The 18960-nt window shown below is 45.3% G+C and overlaps 1 protein-coding gene across 6 annotated transcripts in view; it reads left to right on the top strand.

Moving 5' to 3' along the window:
- Ctdp1 (CTD phosphatase 1) overlaps nt 1–18960 on the top strand; it is a 57884-nt gene that overhangs the window by 17208 nt on the left and 21716 nt on the right. For all 6 annotated transcript variants that reach the window (XR_016538801.1, XR_016538802.1, XR_016538803.1 and 3 more), the window contains exons 6-11: nt 997–1087; nt 3269–3435; nt 4428–5462; nt 7074–7215; nt 8121–8330; nt 15277–15439. Coding sequence is in view for 3 of the 6 variants with exons in the window: in XM_090352945.1 (XP_090209071.1) it covers nt 997–1087; nt 3269–3435; nt 4428–5462; nt 7074–7215; nt 8121–8330; nt 15277–15439 (1808 nt within the window). In the remaining 3 variants the exon portion in view is untranslated. The remainder of the gene's footprint in view (nt 1–996; nt 1088–3268; nt 3436–4427; nt 5463–7073; nt 7216–8120; nt 8331–15276; nt 15440–18960) is intronic.

Below are 18960 nucleotides of genomic sequence, written 5' to 3'. Positions count from 1 at the left end.
ATATTAGATCCATTGTCCCATTGGTGAAGTACTTGCATTCCAGTAGGCTTTGATTTTACTTAATGGCCCCAAAGCCAAGTGATGCCAAAGAGAAGCCAAAAGTGCTTACTTTGAGTCTCATCACAGAAAGACCAATGGGTAGAATGGAATAAAGTATTTGTGATACCACTTCCCTGTAACTTCTATTGGAGTATCATTGTGGTCATTTTATTATTAATCTCCTACAGTACCTACTTTGTAAATTTAAGTTTTATCATACTGTGCTATAATATATATGGGATTTAGTACTCAAAGTTTCAGAAACATACTCCCTGTAGACTAGGGGTAAAGTTGTATGTTTTTGAGTTTAAGAAAGATAGCTTAGTGGATAGCATTCCATAAACTGTTAGTAAATGTCCTCAGCTATATGTAAGAGTGATATCCTGCCGGCATGTTGGCTCATGCCTGTAATCCTAGCTACTCAGGAGGCTGAGATCTGAGGATCGCAATTCAAAATCAGCCTGGGCACTAAAGTCTGTGAGACTTATCTCTAATTAACCACTAGAAAACCAGAAGTGGAGCTGTGGCTCAAGGAATAGGGAGGTAGCCTTGATCTGAAAAGCTCAGGGACAATACCCAGGCCCAGAGTACAAGTCCCATGACCAAAAAAAAAAAAAGATACCCTATCTCACTGGTTTAGGGAAGATCTTGTTAGTCATGATGCAAAATAATTCACTCTAATACTTAGACTATATAAATATAGAACCAGAGGCACTACTTTATGAGAAGACAGTGATAAGTTATTTCCTTGAGAAAGGAATATCTTATAGTTTTATCTTAGCTAGGCAATGATACTATCAATTGTTAGAAACCAATGGCATCATAGATTTCAAACCTTATTCCTTTGTGAGTAATTCCAGTCTATGTAAGAGAAAAGAAATCTGAGGGAGCAGATTTCCCCCACCTGAAACATGCTATATGGACATAGTGTGACATTGTTTCCATTTCTTTCTACAGGCTTTTTAGACCCTGAGAAGAAGCTTTTTTCTCACCGAATATTGTCAAGGGATGAATGTATTGACCCATTTTCTAAAACAGGAAACCTTAAGTATGTACCTGGTTATATCTATTGCTGAAGTAGATTATTATTCACTTCTACTTAAAAAAATCAAACTTTGAGGATGAAAGTACTAATTCTGTACGTACCATTTTCCAACAATTTTCATTGTTAACTATGGGTATTTAGAAAATCCTTTTTTTTTCTTATTGTCAGGGTAATGTATAGAGGGCTTACATTTACATTTGCCAGATAGTAGGTGTATTACTTCTCACACATTGATACCCCTTCTCATGTTTTTGTCTACATTTACCTCCCCCTGCCCTGTCCCAATCATGTTGTTTTCCCCTCTTCCAATTCCTATTTCAAGTAAATATATATGCAATAAACCAGGTAACAAAGTCAGTTATATGAGATTAACCAAAGGGCAACAAAAGAGAAGAGAAATAACATAGTACATTAAGAACAACAATCACAAAGATAAACCTCTTGTTTTCATATTCTAGAGATCCTTTCATTTAGTCTTATCCTATATGACCTATGTACCTAGGTTGTGAGCTATTGTAATCCTCTGCTAAGAGAGTCCTAGATATGTACTAATTATTACAAATGAGAGAAACTATGGAGCTTATGTTCCTTTGGGTCTGGCTTACTTCACTTAATAGGATTTTTTTCCAAGTCTAGAAAGTCTATTTTTAATCCATACTCCCTCCTCCTTTGGTGTGGGTCCTGCCTAGCTAGCTGTTTGAGCTCTGAGGTACCCAGTTCCCATCTGCTGCCCACACCAGCCTCTCCTTTCAGCAGGGCTGCTCAGCCTGTGACTCGCTCTTGAATAGGTCTCTGTTTCTGCTGAAGATGATACATCAGTCCTCCTGCCCTGTACTTTGTGTAGTAGCACATGCTTGATGCTCGCCAGCATTGCCTTGGCATTGTGTACCCGTGGGCCTCCTATTTCCCCACCAGGCCTAGGGGATGAGGCCTTAGATTCCATGTTTGTACAATGATCTTTGGGCAACTCGGGGGGCACAAAGACTGGAGGTATATTGAGATCCCCTACAGTTGTCTAGTCATAAAGCCATTGCCTATTTCCTCTAACTGTTCCTGGAGTAGCTGGGAGAGCTGAGGATTTGATCCTTGGAACAGGGCGGCCTAGGGAAGAAGATAGTACATAGGAAGCTTAGCATGGTGATGGTGATTGTCAGAGCTTCCAGCTAGCCTGGAGCTCTGCATCCTGAGCCAAAAATATAATGTCACGTGTTGGCCTTATATTTTCTTAGGAACACGCATAATATTTATTCTGCTAATCATTTATAGAATCCTCTTAAGCTAAATGACCTTATATAACCCATATTTTTGCCTGTTTAGGTTCTTCCTTTCCATTAGCTCTCTACTCCCTTGATACCACCTTTACGTTTTGTGACAAGGCTGGCTCCTCCCTACTCCTGTGAAATTCCTCACCTTCTACTGGAAGGGCTGTGCTCACCTTCACGCTATCATGCTGTATCCCCTGCAGCACAGTCCCTGCATGATCTGTGCCATGTGCCACAGCAGTTCACTACAGGGTAGCTTAGCAGGTACCACTGGAGGTACCACTCCTTTTTTAGATTAGAGAGAGAATTCCTTTTTTGCTAGCTAGCATTGGAGCAACAGATTGGTAAGGACAAAAGAAAGAAGATATAACTGAAAATTGTGAGAATGTTCTTGAATAAACAGGAGGTTCGGGAGCAGTGGTGTACACAGATACAGCTGAAGATCTGCTTGGAACATGCAGCTCTCAGATAACTCTGCCTTGATTGGACCAAGACCGATTCATTCTAAAGAACTAAGTTTTCATAAGATTGAGTTCTGACCTGAACTAGTTACTAGCTGGTCCTTTAGGGATGTATTCTGATTCTTCTGTTTGTTTTCTTGTGGTACTATTGGTAAGCACACCTAGGACTTTGGTGCATATTAGGCAAGCTCTCTGCCACTGAGCTATATCCCTAGCTTCTCCTTATTTTTTTAAATTATTAATTTTGAGAGAATCAAAAACAGTGAAGAAAAATGTTAGTATTTCTCTGGAGACAAGGTTTGATATGAGCTAAGGAAAAGCCCTCCATTGGCATCTTTCTGGTGAATCTGCTCTCGTGTGTATATAGATGGGAGTTGCAAACTGTTCTGTTTAGTGAAATAAAAAGATGTTATTGACACCTATGATGCAATATTTTATGTAAACCACATTTTTACTTGTAGAAATCTCTTTCCTTGTGGCGACTCAATGGTTTGCATTATTGATGACCGAGAAGATGTCTGGAAGTTTGCCCCAAACCTGATCACCGTGAAGAAGTATGTGTACTTCCCAGGCACAGGCGATGTAAATGCACCTCCTGGGTCCCGGGAACCTCAGGCACGAAGGAAAGGTGAGCCATCTATGCAGTGTTGCAAGGAGAAGCTACTTCAGCAGCTAGCTCTTTATTTCTCATCTCAGTTTTTGCTGGCATAAATTCAAGAGTCACTTTGTATTTGTTTACTTTTGTGTTTCAGTTTTAGAGGCTGTTGGTGATATTGAAAAGCAGGATATTTAAAAATGATACTTAACTATTTTGCTGTTTAAGATTACAGGCTGCTGTGGAGTATACCTGTTACAACATTTCATCCGTTTATCTTAAAAAATGCAACCCAGAAAACTAGAACATTACTGAGAGAGTGAGGTGTGGGATTTAATGCCTCCATTTGAAATAACTAGCCTTAGAACATGGAGACTCCACGGTTACACCCTGCAGGGATCCATGGAACCATGTCTGTACCATGCAAACATGAACCAAAGTCTGTCTTCAGTAAACTTCAGTTTTGGTTTCTAGGGTTTCTGATGATCTTTAGTTTTTTCTTTTGCTTTTGTTTTGGCCTTTTTCCTCATCTGGCACTGTTAAGCCATGCCTCCTGCCCAGCTTTTTGCTTGTTTATGGAAGATAGAGCCTCACAGACTTTACTGCCTGGGCTACCTTTGAACTTGAACATTTGGATATCAGCTTTCTGGATAGCTGAGGATTACAGATGTTAGCTAATGATGTCCAACTTGATCTTTAGATTAAAAAAATATATATTATATAACCATATAATTACTGCTGTAGTCACTAAAATAGAACATAGAGGTCAGGAGAATGTAGAACTGAAGAGCCTTCCTGCAGAAGATAGTGAGGACACTGTGAAGGAAGCATTGTTTGGTCAGGCCTGACAAACCACATTAGTATATAGGTTCCACACATGGCCACAAACCTGGTATGTGTTTACTTTGTGGCTCTTGACAACTGCAGCTTCCCAAAGCCTGAAGGTAGAGGAAGGTACTGCTTTAGTTTTGAAATTTGCTCAACATTAAGTAATAAATGACTTTTCCTTTTGTGTACACATTTAGTAAATTCTTCTAAAGGTGCCGATGCCCTGGAACCAGTACCCCCTGTGAAAGACCCTGAGGAAGGCAAACCTGTTCCCGGGGTAGAGCAGAGCAATGGTCTTGGGAAGCCCTTCCGCGAACTCAATGGTGGTGAATCCATGCCAGGGTTTTCTCCTAGTAAAGCGGATGAGAGGGAGCCCTGTCCCCTCACCCGGACCCCCTCTGCCAGCAGCCCAGGTAGCCAGGAACTGGGAGGTACTCCAGAGCCCCAGATGTCTGGTGAACAGACAGATCGGACCTCATCAAGGGCACAGCTTGCTCAGGGCAGGTCTGGCCCAGACTTGGATTTTGATTTGTCTAGTGACAGCGACAGCAGTGAGTCAGAAGGTCAGAAGTCTTCCTCCTCTGATGGGGAAAGTGAGAAGAGAGGCCAAAAAAAGTCTAGAGTCACCCAAGATGGAGTAAGAGTCCCACAGCCAGGAGTTTCCCCTGAGGACAGTAGAGCAAGACCTCCAGGTGCTGGGTCCCTGGGAGAGACTGGGCCCAGTGTCCACCTTCATGACAAAGGGCCAGACCTGGACATGCAAGATGAGGCAGAGCGGGATGGCCTCTGTGGCCTGGGAAATGGCTGTGTGGACCGGAAGGAGGCTGAGACTGAGTCACAGAACAGTGAGCAGTCAGGGGTCACCGCAGGTGAGTCCCTGGACCAGAGCATGGGGGAGGAGGAGGAGGAGGACACAGATGATGACGACCATCTGATACACCTGGAGGAGATCCTTGTGCGAGTCCACACCGACTACTACACAAAATATGACAAGTTCCTCAACAAGGAACTGGAGGAAGCACCAGATATACGCAAGATTGTACCAGAACTCAAGAGCAAGGTGCTGGCCGATGTGGCAGTAATATTCAGTGGGATGCACCCAACAAACTTCCCAGTTGAGAAGACCCGGGAGCACTACCACGCCACATCTCTGGGAGCCAAGGTCCTCACCCAGCTGGTGCTGAGCCCGGATGCCCCTGACAGGGCCACCCACCTCATCGCGGCACGGGCTGGTGAGTGCCCCCCTCCAGTCCCCTCACAGGTGGGACACAGGCCTGCCTGGGCTTGATCGTGATCCCTCTCTGGGGTTAGTTAGCATTACTGTTTAGTTTCATGGTACATTTTCAGAATTGTTTTTTTCAGAAACGTGACTTTCTAAGAACAGGTTTATAATTGTCTATTAGTGGAATATGCACACTGTTTACCTCCATTTGATGTCTTGGGTTTCTTGAACTGGGACTGGAGACTCAGTGGTTGTGTTACCCTGGAAAAATGAGTTCAGAGGAGTCAGTACCTCAAGTATAAAAACAGACTAACCCTCTGAGATAGAAAACCAAGTACAAGATTTCAACTTACTATAGGTTGATCTGTCATCTCTGCACAGTAGCATCTTCCCTAGGTAGTATACACCTCGGTCATTTCTGCAACTTCAGCCAGAACTCTCCTATTCCAGGCAAGTAGTAGATGAGTCTTGGAAGAATGTTAAAAAGCTAATACCTAATCTTTTAATGTGCCTCAGAAGCAGTTTGATGTTTTGTGAATAAAGATCATTCGGACTAGTCTAGGTACTGCTGTCCTGTTGCTGTTTCTCCTATACCACATTCAGTGAATTGTGTATTCACCCAACTTAGATCTCTGTTGTGGTTCCCTGAGCCCCACAAAGGTTGGTTCCAGAGCATTTAACAAATGGCCATGTAAGGCTCCCACTGGAGTATGTGTGTTAGAGTTAGAGGCAGCTCTCTGGGACATGAGGACCTTTATTCCTGGATTTGGGGTTGTGCAGGTCAGCTCCTTTCTTGGTTACTTGTCAGGTATATGTGTGCTGACCAGTGACTCATCAGCCCAAATCTCTCCCTTGCCTGCTTCAGAAACTGTTCCTGTTGTGGACAAGAGCTGCACTCACTACTTTTGTGCTTTTCTTCTTATGATATCATGGGGTGGGAAGGCTCACTGCTAGCCTTTGCCTATGAAGGGAATGACTGCTGAGGACATCATTGAAAGGGTTGTACCTGACCACCTCATAGCATGAGTTCCCTGTGAAGTGTATGTAGACTAGCACAGGACAAGGGTCAGCTGAGTTCATCAAGTAATCACCTGACAGAGGGGTGGGCATGAGCCCTCCATGGGGACCTCAAGAGTACTGGGAAGACTGAAAGTGAAGCTGTGCCAGGCAGAGATTAGATCTTCCCAGGCTGGAGACAGGGCCAGCTCAAGTGCAGAAGCAGGACCAGGAAGCCCCCAAAGTCCTGTAGGAGATAGTTCCCCCAAGATAGGACAGTGGTAGTGGCAGTGGCACTGGAAAAACCCAAATGTAAGTCAGTTTTGGGAACATTCATAGGACTCAGAGATAGAGGTAGGTCCTCAGATTCCAGGCAAGAAAGGGTCTTAGAATATTTAGAAGTATTACTTGTACTGGCACATGTTTAGGGCCAGAAATCCTGCTGATGAGGCTCTATCCCTGATGATGGAGAGTGAGAATGGAGCAAATGTCTGTGAGTTCGGTCTCACAGCTTTGTCCTATGAAGCAGTGCCCAGTCCTTCCTGGGATATTTTTGCCAATGTGTCTGTGTCTTAGACACTTGTGCCTTGGTGCTACAGATCAACCTGACTTGTGATCTCCACAGGCACCGAGAAGGTACGCCAGGCACAGGAGTGCCAACACTTACATGTGGTCAACCCTGACTGGCTGTGGAGCTGCCTGGAGCGCTGGGACAAGGTGGAGGAACAGCTCTTCCCACTCACAGATGATGACACCCGGCCACATAGGTAGGCACCTTCTCCCTACAGACCTGCCAGGTGGTTCAGGCCCATGCCATGGCATTCCCTCCCCAGATGGTTCCCTAGCAGCTGGCATGAGGATACCCCTGGCTGTGATGAGAGATACTCCTGGAGCTCAAGCAGGGCTATCATCTCCATGACAGCTCTGGTACACAAGTAGGAAAAAGCTCAGTTTCAGGAGGAGGAGCCTCATCATTGGCAAATGTCCTTCTAGGATCTAAGCCACCCAGCCCTTGTGGCCGCAGCATTCTTGTGGCCTTCTGCCCTTTCCCACAGGAAAATAACCCTGAAACTTCCATGGAATCAAAGATGAGCGCCTAGGAAGCCTGTGTATTATAAGTCACTATTCACACCCAGAGAACTGCCTTTAAATACCCTTGGATGTTACTTTTGATAGTCTTTTGTACATTTATGGGAAGATTCATGTGTAATCAAGCCAAGTGGCAACCAGCAAGAGCTCCTCCCTGGTTCTTGTCAGCCATCTGAGGGTTGTGTCTAGGGTTTAGCCTGTGATGTCAGCAGCTGAGGATAAGAGAATTGAGATAGTCCAGATGAGTTGGAATGCCCCAGGCCCGGGGAGCCTCGTCCCCAGTCTGTACAGTCCACTAGCAAAACAGGAATGATCATTTCTCTGTGGTGTGTACATGTGTTAGCCCCGCACATATTCTGAAATCAGGAATTTCAGCATGAGGCACTAGATCAAGAACTGGGGGCACTCTTGACTCAGGCCCAGCAGTAGTCACTGGGTATCCTTGTGCATATGTCTCTTTCTGACGTCCATGCTCCCTCTGTTGTTGTGCCCATCTTTCATCCCATGTCCCTGGGTCCCTGTGCTGTAGATCAGTGTTATTGCCGCTTACAGCCCTCTTACCCTCTCTCTCCTCATCTGACAGGGAGAAAAGCCCTGCTGCCTTCCCTGACAGGCAGCATATGCTTCCGGCAGCCTTGTTCCACCCCACACCTGTCCACCCCAAGGTCCAGCCTGGCCCTGAGGTTCGGATCTATGACTCCCACACGGGCAAGCTTATCAGGACAGGCGCCCAGGGCCATGCACCCATGCCTCCCAGTGGTCTGTCTGTCCATGGGGACCCCTCCTCCTTCAGGTATGTGACATAGCACATAAGAGCTCTTCTTGTTGATAAGACAGGTGCCTAAAGTGTTAAACTTTGGTTGTGTAGTCCTGTTAAAGTGGCCATGTCCACCTATAGTGTAGGTGAGTGATACCAGGGTGATATTCTGGAGTCTGCTTTGGTCTTGTGTCTCACCTTGGCTTCCAGAAGTAAAAACCAGGCAACCCTTGATTTAGCAATTTCCTGCATGACCCCACTCCTCCTCAGGATGTTCCATGCTCTCTGAGTGGTTGGAAGATGCCATTGGGCTGTCCAGCCAAGGTCTCTGAGGCTCTCCAAGGTGCACTCTCCAGCTCTGGCCTTCACAGGTGCATCCTGGGCCGCCTTACCCCGTTCCTGTGTGCTCAGCAGACGCAGGTGTTGAAAGGTCATGAAGGTCAGTCTCTGTGTGGATGTGGGTCAGCTGCTCAGATTCCATTTTAGAAAATTGCTTTTCATGTACTTTTTATCCTTTTTTTCCCCCTTTGCACTTACTAGTGCTCTACCTCTGAGTCACACTTCCACCCATTTTTCACTGCTTACTTTTAGAAGAGGGTCTTCCTGACTGACACACGCCTGAGTAGTGAGTCTGACTTGATTTTTCTCATTGTTGCTGGGACAGCAGAGTCACAGCACCATATGCAGCTTCCCTCCACAGAGGAGTTTCATGGACTTGGCTGCCTGGTCTGGCTTCATACGGCTCTCTCAGTCTTGGTCTACTCAGGTAAACTGGGTTGGATTACAGCTGTGAACCCCTACACACAGCTTCACAGACGATTTTAAACTTTTGCCATGGTCCCATAACAGAAACCATGTATAAAAACCTAGGTAAATACCTGGTGCTGGTGGCTCACACCTGTAATCCTAGCTACTCAGGAGGCTTAGTTCTGAGGAACATAGTTTAAAGCCAACCCAGGAAGGAAAAAACCTATTGAGGTTCCTTGTCTCCAATTAATCAATCATCAAAAAGGCCAGAAGTAGAGCTATAGATCAAATAGAAGAGCAACTTTGAGCAAAAAGAAGCTCAGGGACAGCACGTAGGCCCTGTGTTCAAGCCACAGAATGACCCAGGCACACACAAACACAAACAGGTAAAACAATGTGGTGTTAGCTCCAAAACAGGCAACACATTGGCCAAGAAAAACAATAGTTAGGATCTGTGTTCCTCGAACTCTTACATGGGATGTAGAAGTGGTAGGACAGTAGAAAGAGCAGATGTGGTCTTAAGAACCAGCGGGAGGCCTGGGGTCTAGGAGCCTGTACTTTCAGGCTTTCCAGGTACACCGCTCTTGAGGAGGTAGCTCATAAGAGAAGAAACCACACGCACACTCACATTCATACATCATGGACAGGAGTAGAGCTGTCCATTAATTCAATATCCAATGCTGACTGTCAATTCAAGGATGAAGTATGCTGACATTTTTCTAAAGGACACATAAATGGGTTCAATATTTGGAAATGTGAGCTCTGGTGATATTTATTTTAATAAGAGTGCCTGTCCTTTGACCTGGTCCTACTTTGAGAATCATATCCTGAAAATGAGCAGTGCTAACTTAGGGGTTTAGGGACAGGAAAGGCCCATGGGGCTTTGGTGTAATGAACTAGCTGTTACTTTTCTTGCTGAAAATAACCACAAAAGCTATACTCAGAAAGCTTGTGTGGAGCCAGCCAGGCTATGCTCAGTTACTGAAAAGACTTGGGGAAGTTGAGGCCACCACAGCCTCTGGGACTTGACAATAGAAATCCAGAGAGTAAGTGACCACTGTTGTGGTAAGCTGTGTGTGCCTCAAGGTACTGGAAAGTAGCAGCCAGGAGCAGCCATGGAGGGAGTGGTCACCACAGTAATGTGAGTCACCATGTTCCTTGAGGTAGAAGGCGGGTAAAAGAGGTCAAAAGGTGGAAAGTTTAAAGCAGGACTCAGGAAGGGAACTCAGTCCTGGGGTCTCTGTCCCTTCAGAATTGAGGTACACCTCTTCTAAAACACTGGGGACCCCTGTCAGAGTTCGATAGAAGTCCTGTTATATGAGCATGGCAGCTGAAATCCCAGTCACCTCACACCCTGGAGGTCAGAGGTTGGGACTGGAGGTTCTAGGCCTTCATCTTGTGGCCAGCCCCACCTTGAAGCCGTCTCTTACTCTGGAGGTTTCATGATGTTAGTACTCATGTCAGGAGCAAAGTACACCACGGAACTCGCACTTTAAACACTTACATTTCAGTGGTCAGGTGGTTCACATTCTTGTCAGCTGTGTTGTACAGTGTCTTATAACCTGTTAAGTAGAAAATGATGGCAGGAAAGAACTTGGTTCTAAGCTGCGTAGGAAACCCTGCTTCTAGGCTCTAAAGTCACCTCAAAGTCTGTGTGTTAGGTGCGTACAAGCAAACCTGTGCAGAGTCTGCTCTCCATGCTGCAGAAACCAGCTCACAATTTTTTAGTCTTTCAAGATACAGGATAAGAAGGAAGTCTGATGCCGGGTATGTAGCCCACGCCTGTAATCCTAGCTACTCAGGAGGCTGAGATCTAAGGATCAAGGTTCAAAGCCAGCCCAGGCACAAAAGGACCTGAGACTCTTATCTCCAGTTAACCTCTAGAAAACGGGAAGTGGGGCTTGGCTCAAGGGTAAGTCGGTAGCCTTGAGCCGAAGAGCTCAGGGACAGCACCCAGGCCCAGGGGTAGGACAGTAGCCTTGAGCTGAAGAGCTCAAGGACAGCGCCCAGGCCGAGTTCAAGCCCCATGACCCACCAAAAAATAAATAAGTCTAAAAGCAATTTGCATGTGGTAGGCTGCCGGAGCCTGCCGGCATCAAACCAGGATTCCTGAAATAGGTGGCAGGGATTGGAAAAAATAGAAGAGAGACAAACAGATGGGGTTTGGGAGCTCTGCAGCCCAGGTAAAGACTACAGCCCAGTTTATTTCCAACTCAAGGCTTATATCCTTTCTTGAAACCAGGGAACTGCCAGGTGTTACACTCAGATGGTAAATCAGGGAACTGTATGGAGTTACATTCATATGGTAAATCTCAGATCAGTTAAACAGAACAAGGCCAAAAAACAATAAGGCAATAAAGCAGTTATCTGATGCACATCAAAGTACAGTTTGGTTCCACTCTGGCTCCCAACAGTAGGCTAAGTAAAGTCAAGCACCTCATTTTCCTTGAATGGATAATGAGTGGCGGCAGTGTATTCTGAAATGTGCAGCCATAGCTTGGTCCCAAGCAGTTATAGGATCTGGTGCCTTGCTGTGCTGTACCATGCTGGGACACACTCATTCTAGTAAGCAGATTCAAAGTAACAAGATGCTGATTTCTTTAGTTATTTAGGTACACAGAGGATCATAATTTCTGTCATACACCTGTATGTATTTTGTGATGAAAAGTAGCGCAGTGGATGTCCTTACATCTTATCCCAGGAGTTGGAGGCAGGGCTCAGTTGGTAGAAGGCCAGCCAGAGAGAGAAAGCAGCAAGGTAGAGTTCCAAAAGAAGAAGAAAAAAAGTAACTTAACATCTCATCCCAGTCTAGTTTATCATGCAGGCTTCCAGATAACATTTCGTTTATACTGAGTGAACTGTACCATTGCTCTCATTAACTTGATGCATGCCTAAAATTAACGGTAGTCAAGTTGCCCTGTGTGATTTAGGTTCAGTGGTTTTGTTGGATGGTGAGAGACCCTGTCAGTTCCCATTGTAGTCAGACCAGCAGTAATGAAGAGCATCTCCAGAACCCCCAGTAGCTACTCTGCATCCTTGATGCAATGAGACCTTATACCCCCACCAGACGCTCCAACATGATCATGTGGCCTGCTATTCCTGCCCTCCTACAGCAACTTGGACACTACTTCATCTCTCAGAGGCCCTGTGCTTGCTGTGTAGTCTGAGAATTGACCCTCCCCCTCCTGTGGAATAGCACCAAGCCCCATTCTGTGTTCTGGAACCCTGCATAGACCTATTATGACCAGGCACTTGGTGTCCTAGGCAGTAACAGCTGCCCTCCGTGCTCATTCTCACCTAAGCTGGGAAACTGTAAGTTTGCGTGTCTCTTCCTGTTCTACATGCCTCACACACTGTTGGCCTTGAGTAGGCTAGTGGTGGCCAATTCTCTGTTTCCCTTCAGTTAAAGATGTGTTGATGCTCATGTGAGGGTCCAGATTGGTAGTTCTTTTGAGTTTAGCAGTTGAGAAATGTCCTGTCTTCCTTATCTCTGTGCGTTTCATGGGCAGTTCCTGCCCTGTCCCCTGGCAGAAGTGAGAAAGATTTTCTCTCACTGCTTCCAGGGCTCTTCTTTGTCTACTTAATTTGGTCATAGTGTACCCTGTAGGTTTGGAGAGTCTGTCCTGTTTATGGTTCAGGCAGCTTCTTGGGTCAGGTTTATACTTTATCCTAGATTTTAGGTGTCCCTAGCCATTACTATTGAGTTCTCTCTGCCTTTGGCATGGCTGAATGATTTGTTAGCTCATGTGTCCTTAATGTTATGTTTATTGTTCCACATTAGTCTGCTTTCTTGGTTGTTCAGGCAGGATGATTGCTGTTAGGTCTGTAAGTTCACAGACCTTTTTCCTTCTTGTTTCCTCCATTTTGTTATTAAGCCCAACCTTTTGCTTTTTTTCCCCCCATAAATTTTTGAACTTTAAGATTTCCATTTGGATCTTTCGTCTTGTTCCTTTGCTAAGGCTTGATCTTTGCTGGTTGTCCTTCCCATCCACCCAGATAGATCTTCCTAGTTTCTATGTGTTGGGTGATTCTGATCAAAACCTGGTCATGTCTTCACATCCTGAAATACCTGGGTCTTCTGTCTTAACTGAGTCTTTCTGTTCCATGGCAGCACAGAAGTGGAGGCAGCATTTTGCTCCTGGTTCCCCACAGCCTGTGCTGACACTGAAATGAGAAGGGCCTGGGGTGTTGCTATCACCTGCTGGCAGCAGTGAGGGTTCACCTTTACTAAATCCTCACTTCCCACTGGATATATCCCCGGTATGGTAGGGGAGGGTCTTGTTGCCTTGGGGAAAGGCACATGTAGTCAAACTCCCTTTTTTCTCCCGTCTCCATTTTACTCCAGGTTTCCCTGAACACCAACGAGAGGCCAACATTGGGTCTTCGTAAATGTTTGGTTGGAATGGAGTAGTTATTATCTGGAAAGACCTTAAATATTCATTAATTATTTACATAATCACATTTACTTTTTTTGTGGGTGGGGATGTGGGGAGTGTGTGTGGGTCATGTGGCTTGAACTCGGCCTGGGCGCTGTCCTTGAGCTCTTCGTCTCAAGGCTACCATCCTACCCTGAGCCAAGCCCCACTTCCTGTTTTCTAGAGGTTAATTGGATATGAGTCCCAGGTTCTTTTGTGCCTAGGTTGGCTTTGAACCTTAATCCTCAGATCTCAGCCTCCTGAGGAGCTAGGATTACAGACGTGAGTCATCGGCCCGGCTTCACATTTACATTTACCCTCTATTCCTCTTCCCCATCTTTTTGGCAGTAATTGGGGTTTGGAGTCAAGGCTTTGTATTTGCTAGGCTTTTCTTTGTGTGTGTGTGTGCGCGTGTGCGTGCGTGTGTGTGTGCGTGTGTGTGTGCGTGTGTGTGTGTGTGTGTGTGTGTGCATGTGTGCGCGTGCGTGCTTTTTCCTGCTCATTGTTGGATTTTTGGAGCTTTGTGTGTGTGGGAGGTGGATGAGAATGGAGAGTGATGGTGCCCAGTTGGTGGCACTGCTCTGTCCACGTGCATACTCATGTAGTGGCTCTGTACTACACTCAGTTTTGACAAGGATAGAAATACAGGATGCACCTTTCAAAAAGTAGATTTCTGGGTAGAAAGAATTGTACTTGGCCTTATTAGATAATAGTAATTTTAGCTTTGGCTTAGTACCCTGTCTTTTTCACAGTGAAGAGGTCTTACTGCTTTCCTTGCCGTGTCTGTCGTCACTCAGTCTGTGGCTCGGCAGGCAGTCTAACGCTCTGGGCCTCTTCACCTCTCGCCCTTACCCACCCAGAACGAGCCAGCTACTAGGATAGTTGTCTGGTGGAAGATATGTACCAGTTTCACAACATTTACCTTAATTGCTGGTTCTTACAAATAATGACTAAAATAAATTCAATGAGATTTGACATATCTCAATGCGTATAAAGAGGACAAAACAATTTCATACAGAACTGAAATTTATTTTGCATGCTCTTGATCACTGCTGATGTACTGCCACTTAAGCCACTATACCTCCAGTCTGCATTTTCTGCTTGATTGGAGATTGAGTCTTAGAATGTTCTGCCTGGGCTTACTTCAAACTTGAGTCCTCCAGGTCTCAGCCTCCTGCGTTGCTAGGATTACAGAATGAGCCACCAATACTTGGCTTTGAACTGGGATTTTATGATAGGAAAGTTCGTATAGCATAAGCATGTTGGTAATCTCAGGAGCAGCCTTGAGCCAATTTGGTTCTTGCTAGCTGATTGATGATAGCCAATTTAACAAAGCTGTGCACACACAATGCAACATGTCTTTCCTGTTCTTTTGAGCAGATTTACTTTATCCACTTAATTCACCATTGCATGTTTGGGTTCTACTTGAGCCCTAGATGAAAGTGTCATCTTTGTTTTGCTTTCTTTTATTCTGTGGCTCTCTAGTCTTAATACTTCCAGATTGTTTCTAGGAAATCAGTCCTCAGTTTGCACTCAGATCAATGCAGGTGGACATCCCATGGGCAGGGTGGTTTGTTGTTAAAAGGTGAATGCTAGCCTTCACAGGACGCTGGGACCTGGCCTCGGGTGCTGGGGGGTGGGGAACGGCAGTACTCTGAGTGCTAAACAAGCAGTTAATGATTGTACAATCAACAGAACATCTATCTTTCTATACATACATCCTCTGCGTGTTGCCTGTTCCTACAGTCGGTGTTCTGATGCAGTGCTAAAAGGTACAATCAGACTGTTTTCCTCACACAGAACTATGAAATTCCTTTCAGAGCTGTTCAGCCACTTCAGCAGCAGATGTTTGGTGAAGAGCTGCCCAGTGGTGGAGATGGGGAGCAGCCTGGCCCTGCTAGAAGAAAACGACAGCCCAGTATGTCAGAGACGATGCCACTGTACACTCTTTGTAAGGAGGACTTAGAGAGTATGGATAAAGAGGTGAGCAAGCAAAGCTCTGCACAAGACCAGGCTACGGTGGGGAAAAGGGCATGCTTCCAGCCCCATAGCCCATCTGTAAGAAGCACTGAAGACTGATGCACTAGTTAGCATATGGCAGTTAAAACTGGGGTAGATAGGTGTATCATGAGCTAGCACCTGTGATTTCCCAAGTTCTCTGTTGAAAGGACCATAGCATTATTTAATTGATGGTTCTGGTAACCACGGCTCGAGGTTAAGGCTGCATTCTTGTGGTCAGCTTTGGCTACTGTTCCCCTCATGCTCCTCAAGGACACAACTGTGTTTGACTGTGGTGACAAGCAGCATTTCTGGGGTCTGGTGCTGCATAGGACAGCCCTGCCCCGGCCCGGCCCGGCCCGGCCCAGGGAATCGTCTCTCTAGAAAGTCCACAGAGTTCACATTGAGAAGCCCACAGTTAAACGTAGGTGCACATAAAAACCATAACCAGTAATTTCTACTTCTACTAAAGAGGCTTTGGGTATTTGCATGCAGTTAGTTTTTCCAAATGTTTGATTTTCTAATAACAATATCACGACTCAGCATCTACTTTGAACTGTGGCATAAATATAGAAGGGATTAAAACAAAACGGAACTGAAAATAATTTTATAAGTCCATTTTATCATCTGTCCCCTGGCTGTTATCATATGACTTGATGCTCATGTGAAAGTGCATGACTGTGTATACTTTAACTTACTTGCTTATCCTCTAGAACCTCCAGCCAGCCTTCTGGTGGGAAGTTGAATGTCCGCTTGTCAGGTTCTGGCTGTTTTCTATGTAGTGCATGCATTCTGTGCTATCATTGCTTGGCAGACTGCTTTGCAAGGCTCACTGCTGAGCCTTGTGTCAAGTGTGAGTATGCCCTAATAAGCCACAACAGTCTTGAGTTCCAGCCGGTCTTGGTGGACAAAAGACACCCTCCTCATAAAACTCCACTTTCCTGTACCAGTAGAGCTGCTACAGGCATTATCTGTTTTATTGATGGTAGAGTGGTTGTACTCAAGAGGAAAAACACAGTTTTTATTTATTTTCAGCAGTAGAAGGAAATTTTAAACTGTATTCAGGATAGAATCTCATCACTTATATTTTTTCATATCTCAGATGAAAATTAAACCTTTTTTTCATAGATATGCAAAACTTCCCTATTTGCCATTTTTCAGTCCTCCTGAACATTAGGGGTTTTTGTTTGTTTCATGAAAATGTTTTCTCTAAAAAGTTTTCCTTGGAAAAGCACTATAACACATACATGTAATCAGCTACTCTGAATGCAGAAATAGGAAAGATCATGGTTTGAAGTAAGCCCAGGTAAAAAAGTTACCAGAACCCCCATTTCAGCAAATAAGCTGGCATGCAGTACATGTCTGTAATCATGGCTATGTGGGAAGCTGTAGGTAGAAGGGTCATGGTGCATGGCCAGCTATCCACAGAAACGAAAGACCAAAACATAACTAATGAGGCCGGGCACCCCTGGCTCACAGGTACTCAGGGTGCTGAGATCTGAGATGAGATAAAGTCTGTGAGAGTCTTATCCCCAATCAATCACCAGAAAACTGGAAGTGGCTCAAGTGGTAGAGCTGAAGAACTCAGGGACAATGAGCAGGCCCAGAGTTCAAGCCCGACAACTGACAAAAAATAGTCATGCAAAAGAGGGGTGGGGTGGAGGCATGACTCAAGTGGTACATCCCTGTCTAGCCCGGAGTTCAAAACTGCAAAAAAAAAAAAAAAGTTTTTCCTGGCCTGGTCCTTGCCCTTTTGCCCTTAAGCCCAGGCAGCTTTATCTGGAAGTACTAGCCACTCTACACCGGGCATACTGGTCCCTTTTCACCTGGCCACCTCTGTCCAGCTGCACTGCCACCTAGTTTGGCTTCATGATTGGCTGCTGAGGGTCTGTAGCATAAATGGTCCCCCTTGGTCACATAGCAGCCTTGGCAGTGGTTCTGACTCACCCTATATCAGAGAGGAAATGGAAGTCTTAAATCACATGTCAACTTTAAATCATGGGAAAATCTATTCCTTTACTTTCAGAAATAAAAACTAACATTAAACTTTAGCCTGGGCTTCTCAGGAGCAAGTGGTACCTAACCAGAGAAAGACTCCAGCTGCTTCACTGGATTCAGGATGCTGCCAGGTAGAGGGGTGTGTAGCTGGAGGCTCCATGTACCATGTACACCTGTATTCTGCTTCATTCCTGTGGATGCTGTCCCCTCAGTGGTCCACAGTGGGCCAGGCTTGCCCAAATTCAAACCGTACACAACCTCAGGGAAGTGCTTCTGCCCCCTCAGTGCTACTGTGGGCTGATTCAAGGCCCCTCCTCCCTCAGGCATCCTTTCCTGGGGCTTGTTTGGGGACATGGTAGGGCAGGCACTGAGCAGTTGACCTGTATTCAGGAGGAAGTGGGCAGATGGCACTCAGACCTAAGCACCAGCCACTCAGGTACAGGCCTGGGACCCGTTAGAGTCTGCCATAACAGAATCTTCATCTCTCACATTTGCATGACCATCTGTGTTCAGGCTTAGTCAGCCTCTGGCCTTCTGACGAGGATGACGGCCACCCTCATTTAGGTGACCTAACATTACCAAGCACATCTGCAAGGACCTCATTTCCAAATGAGATCACCGTCACCAGGACCCCCAGCATTATCTTTAGTGGAATGTAGTTCAGCCTTCTCCATCAACAGCACCTGATTAAAGCTGAGTGCATTGTCTTCCTTTTTGCCAGAAACACACACATATATACATATCTGCCTGTTATCACCTTAAATGTCCCTGGGAAAGAATCTCTTGGCCAGGCAGGATGGTTCATGACTGTAATCACCTACACAGGAGGCGTTAGGTAGGAGGATCATGGTCTGAGATCCAACCAAGGCAAAATAGGAAACCCTACCTGAAAAAATAATTAAAGCTAAAAGAAAAGAAAAAAAGAAAGGGGGTTGAAGTCATGCTCAGTTAAGAGAGCACCAGCCAGTGAATGAAAGCTTTAGGTACTGAGTTCAAGTCCCAATCTCAGACCAAAAAAAGCATGGAGGCATTTCTCAAGTAGTAGAGTACCTAGCAGGCACAAGCCTTTGAGCCCAAACCCCACATGCTTCCAAAAGAAAAGCACTCTGCTTTCTATCGTGGGTGGTTTTTAATTCTTCTATTATAATGTAAATCCATTTAAATATCTATCTGCATTTACAGTGTCTCTTAATAAGTATTTGGTTTCTGGTCCAGCCTACACGGGGATACCTTTTTATTTACAAGTTTATTTACCTCTTGAGCCAGCTGAGTAGGTTGTGCATTTTCTCTACTAGGTAGAAAAACAGATTCCTTTGTCTGGTGCCACCTTTGTCTGGTGACTGTTTGTTTGCTCCTTTCCCAAGTCCTCTGCAGGACCAGAGGTGGTGCTGGAGGCAAATTGCCTGGAACAATCAGAAGGCAAGTTCTTGCATTTTCATTTGCTGTTCAAAATCCCTTGGAGCATTTCAGGCTAGTCCTCTATCACTAGTATGAACAAGTGCATACCC

This window comes from Megascapheus bottae, chromosome 19 (genome assembly GCF_031878675.1).
Source record: "Megascapheus bottae isolate mThoBot1 chromosome 19, mThoBot2.hap1, whole genome shotgun sequence".
In the NCBI taxonomy this organism is placed as follows: Eukaryota; Metazoa; Chordata; class Mammalia; order Rodentia; family Geomyidae; genus Megascapheus; species Megascapheus bottae.
This window is presented reverse-complemented; position numbering and strand designations above follow the sequence as displayed.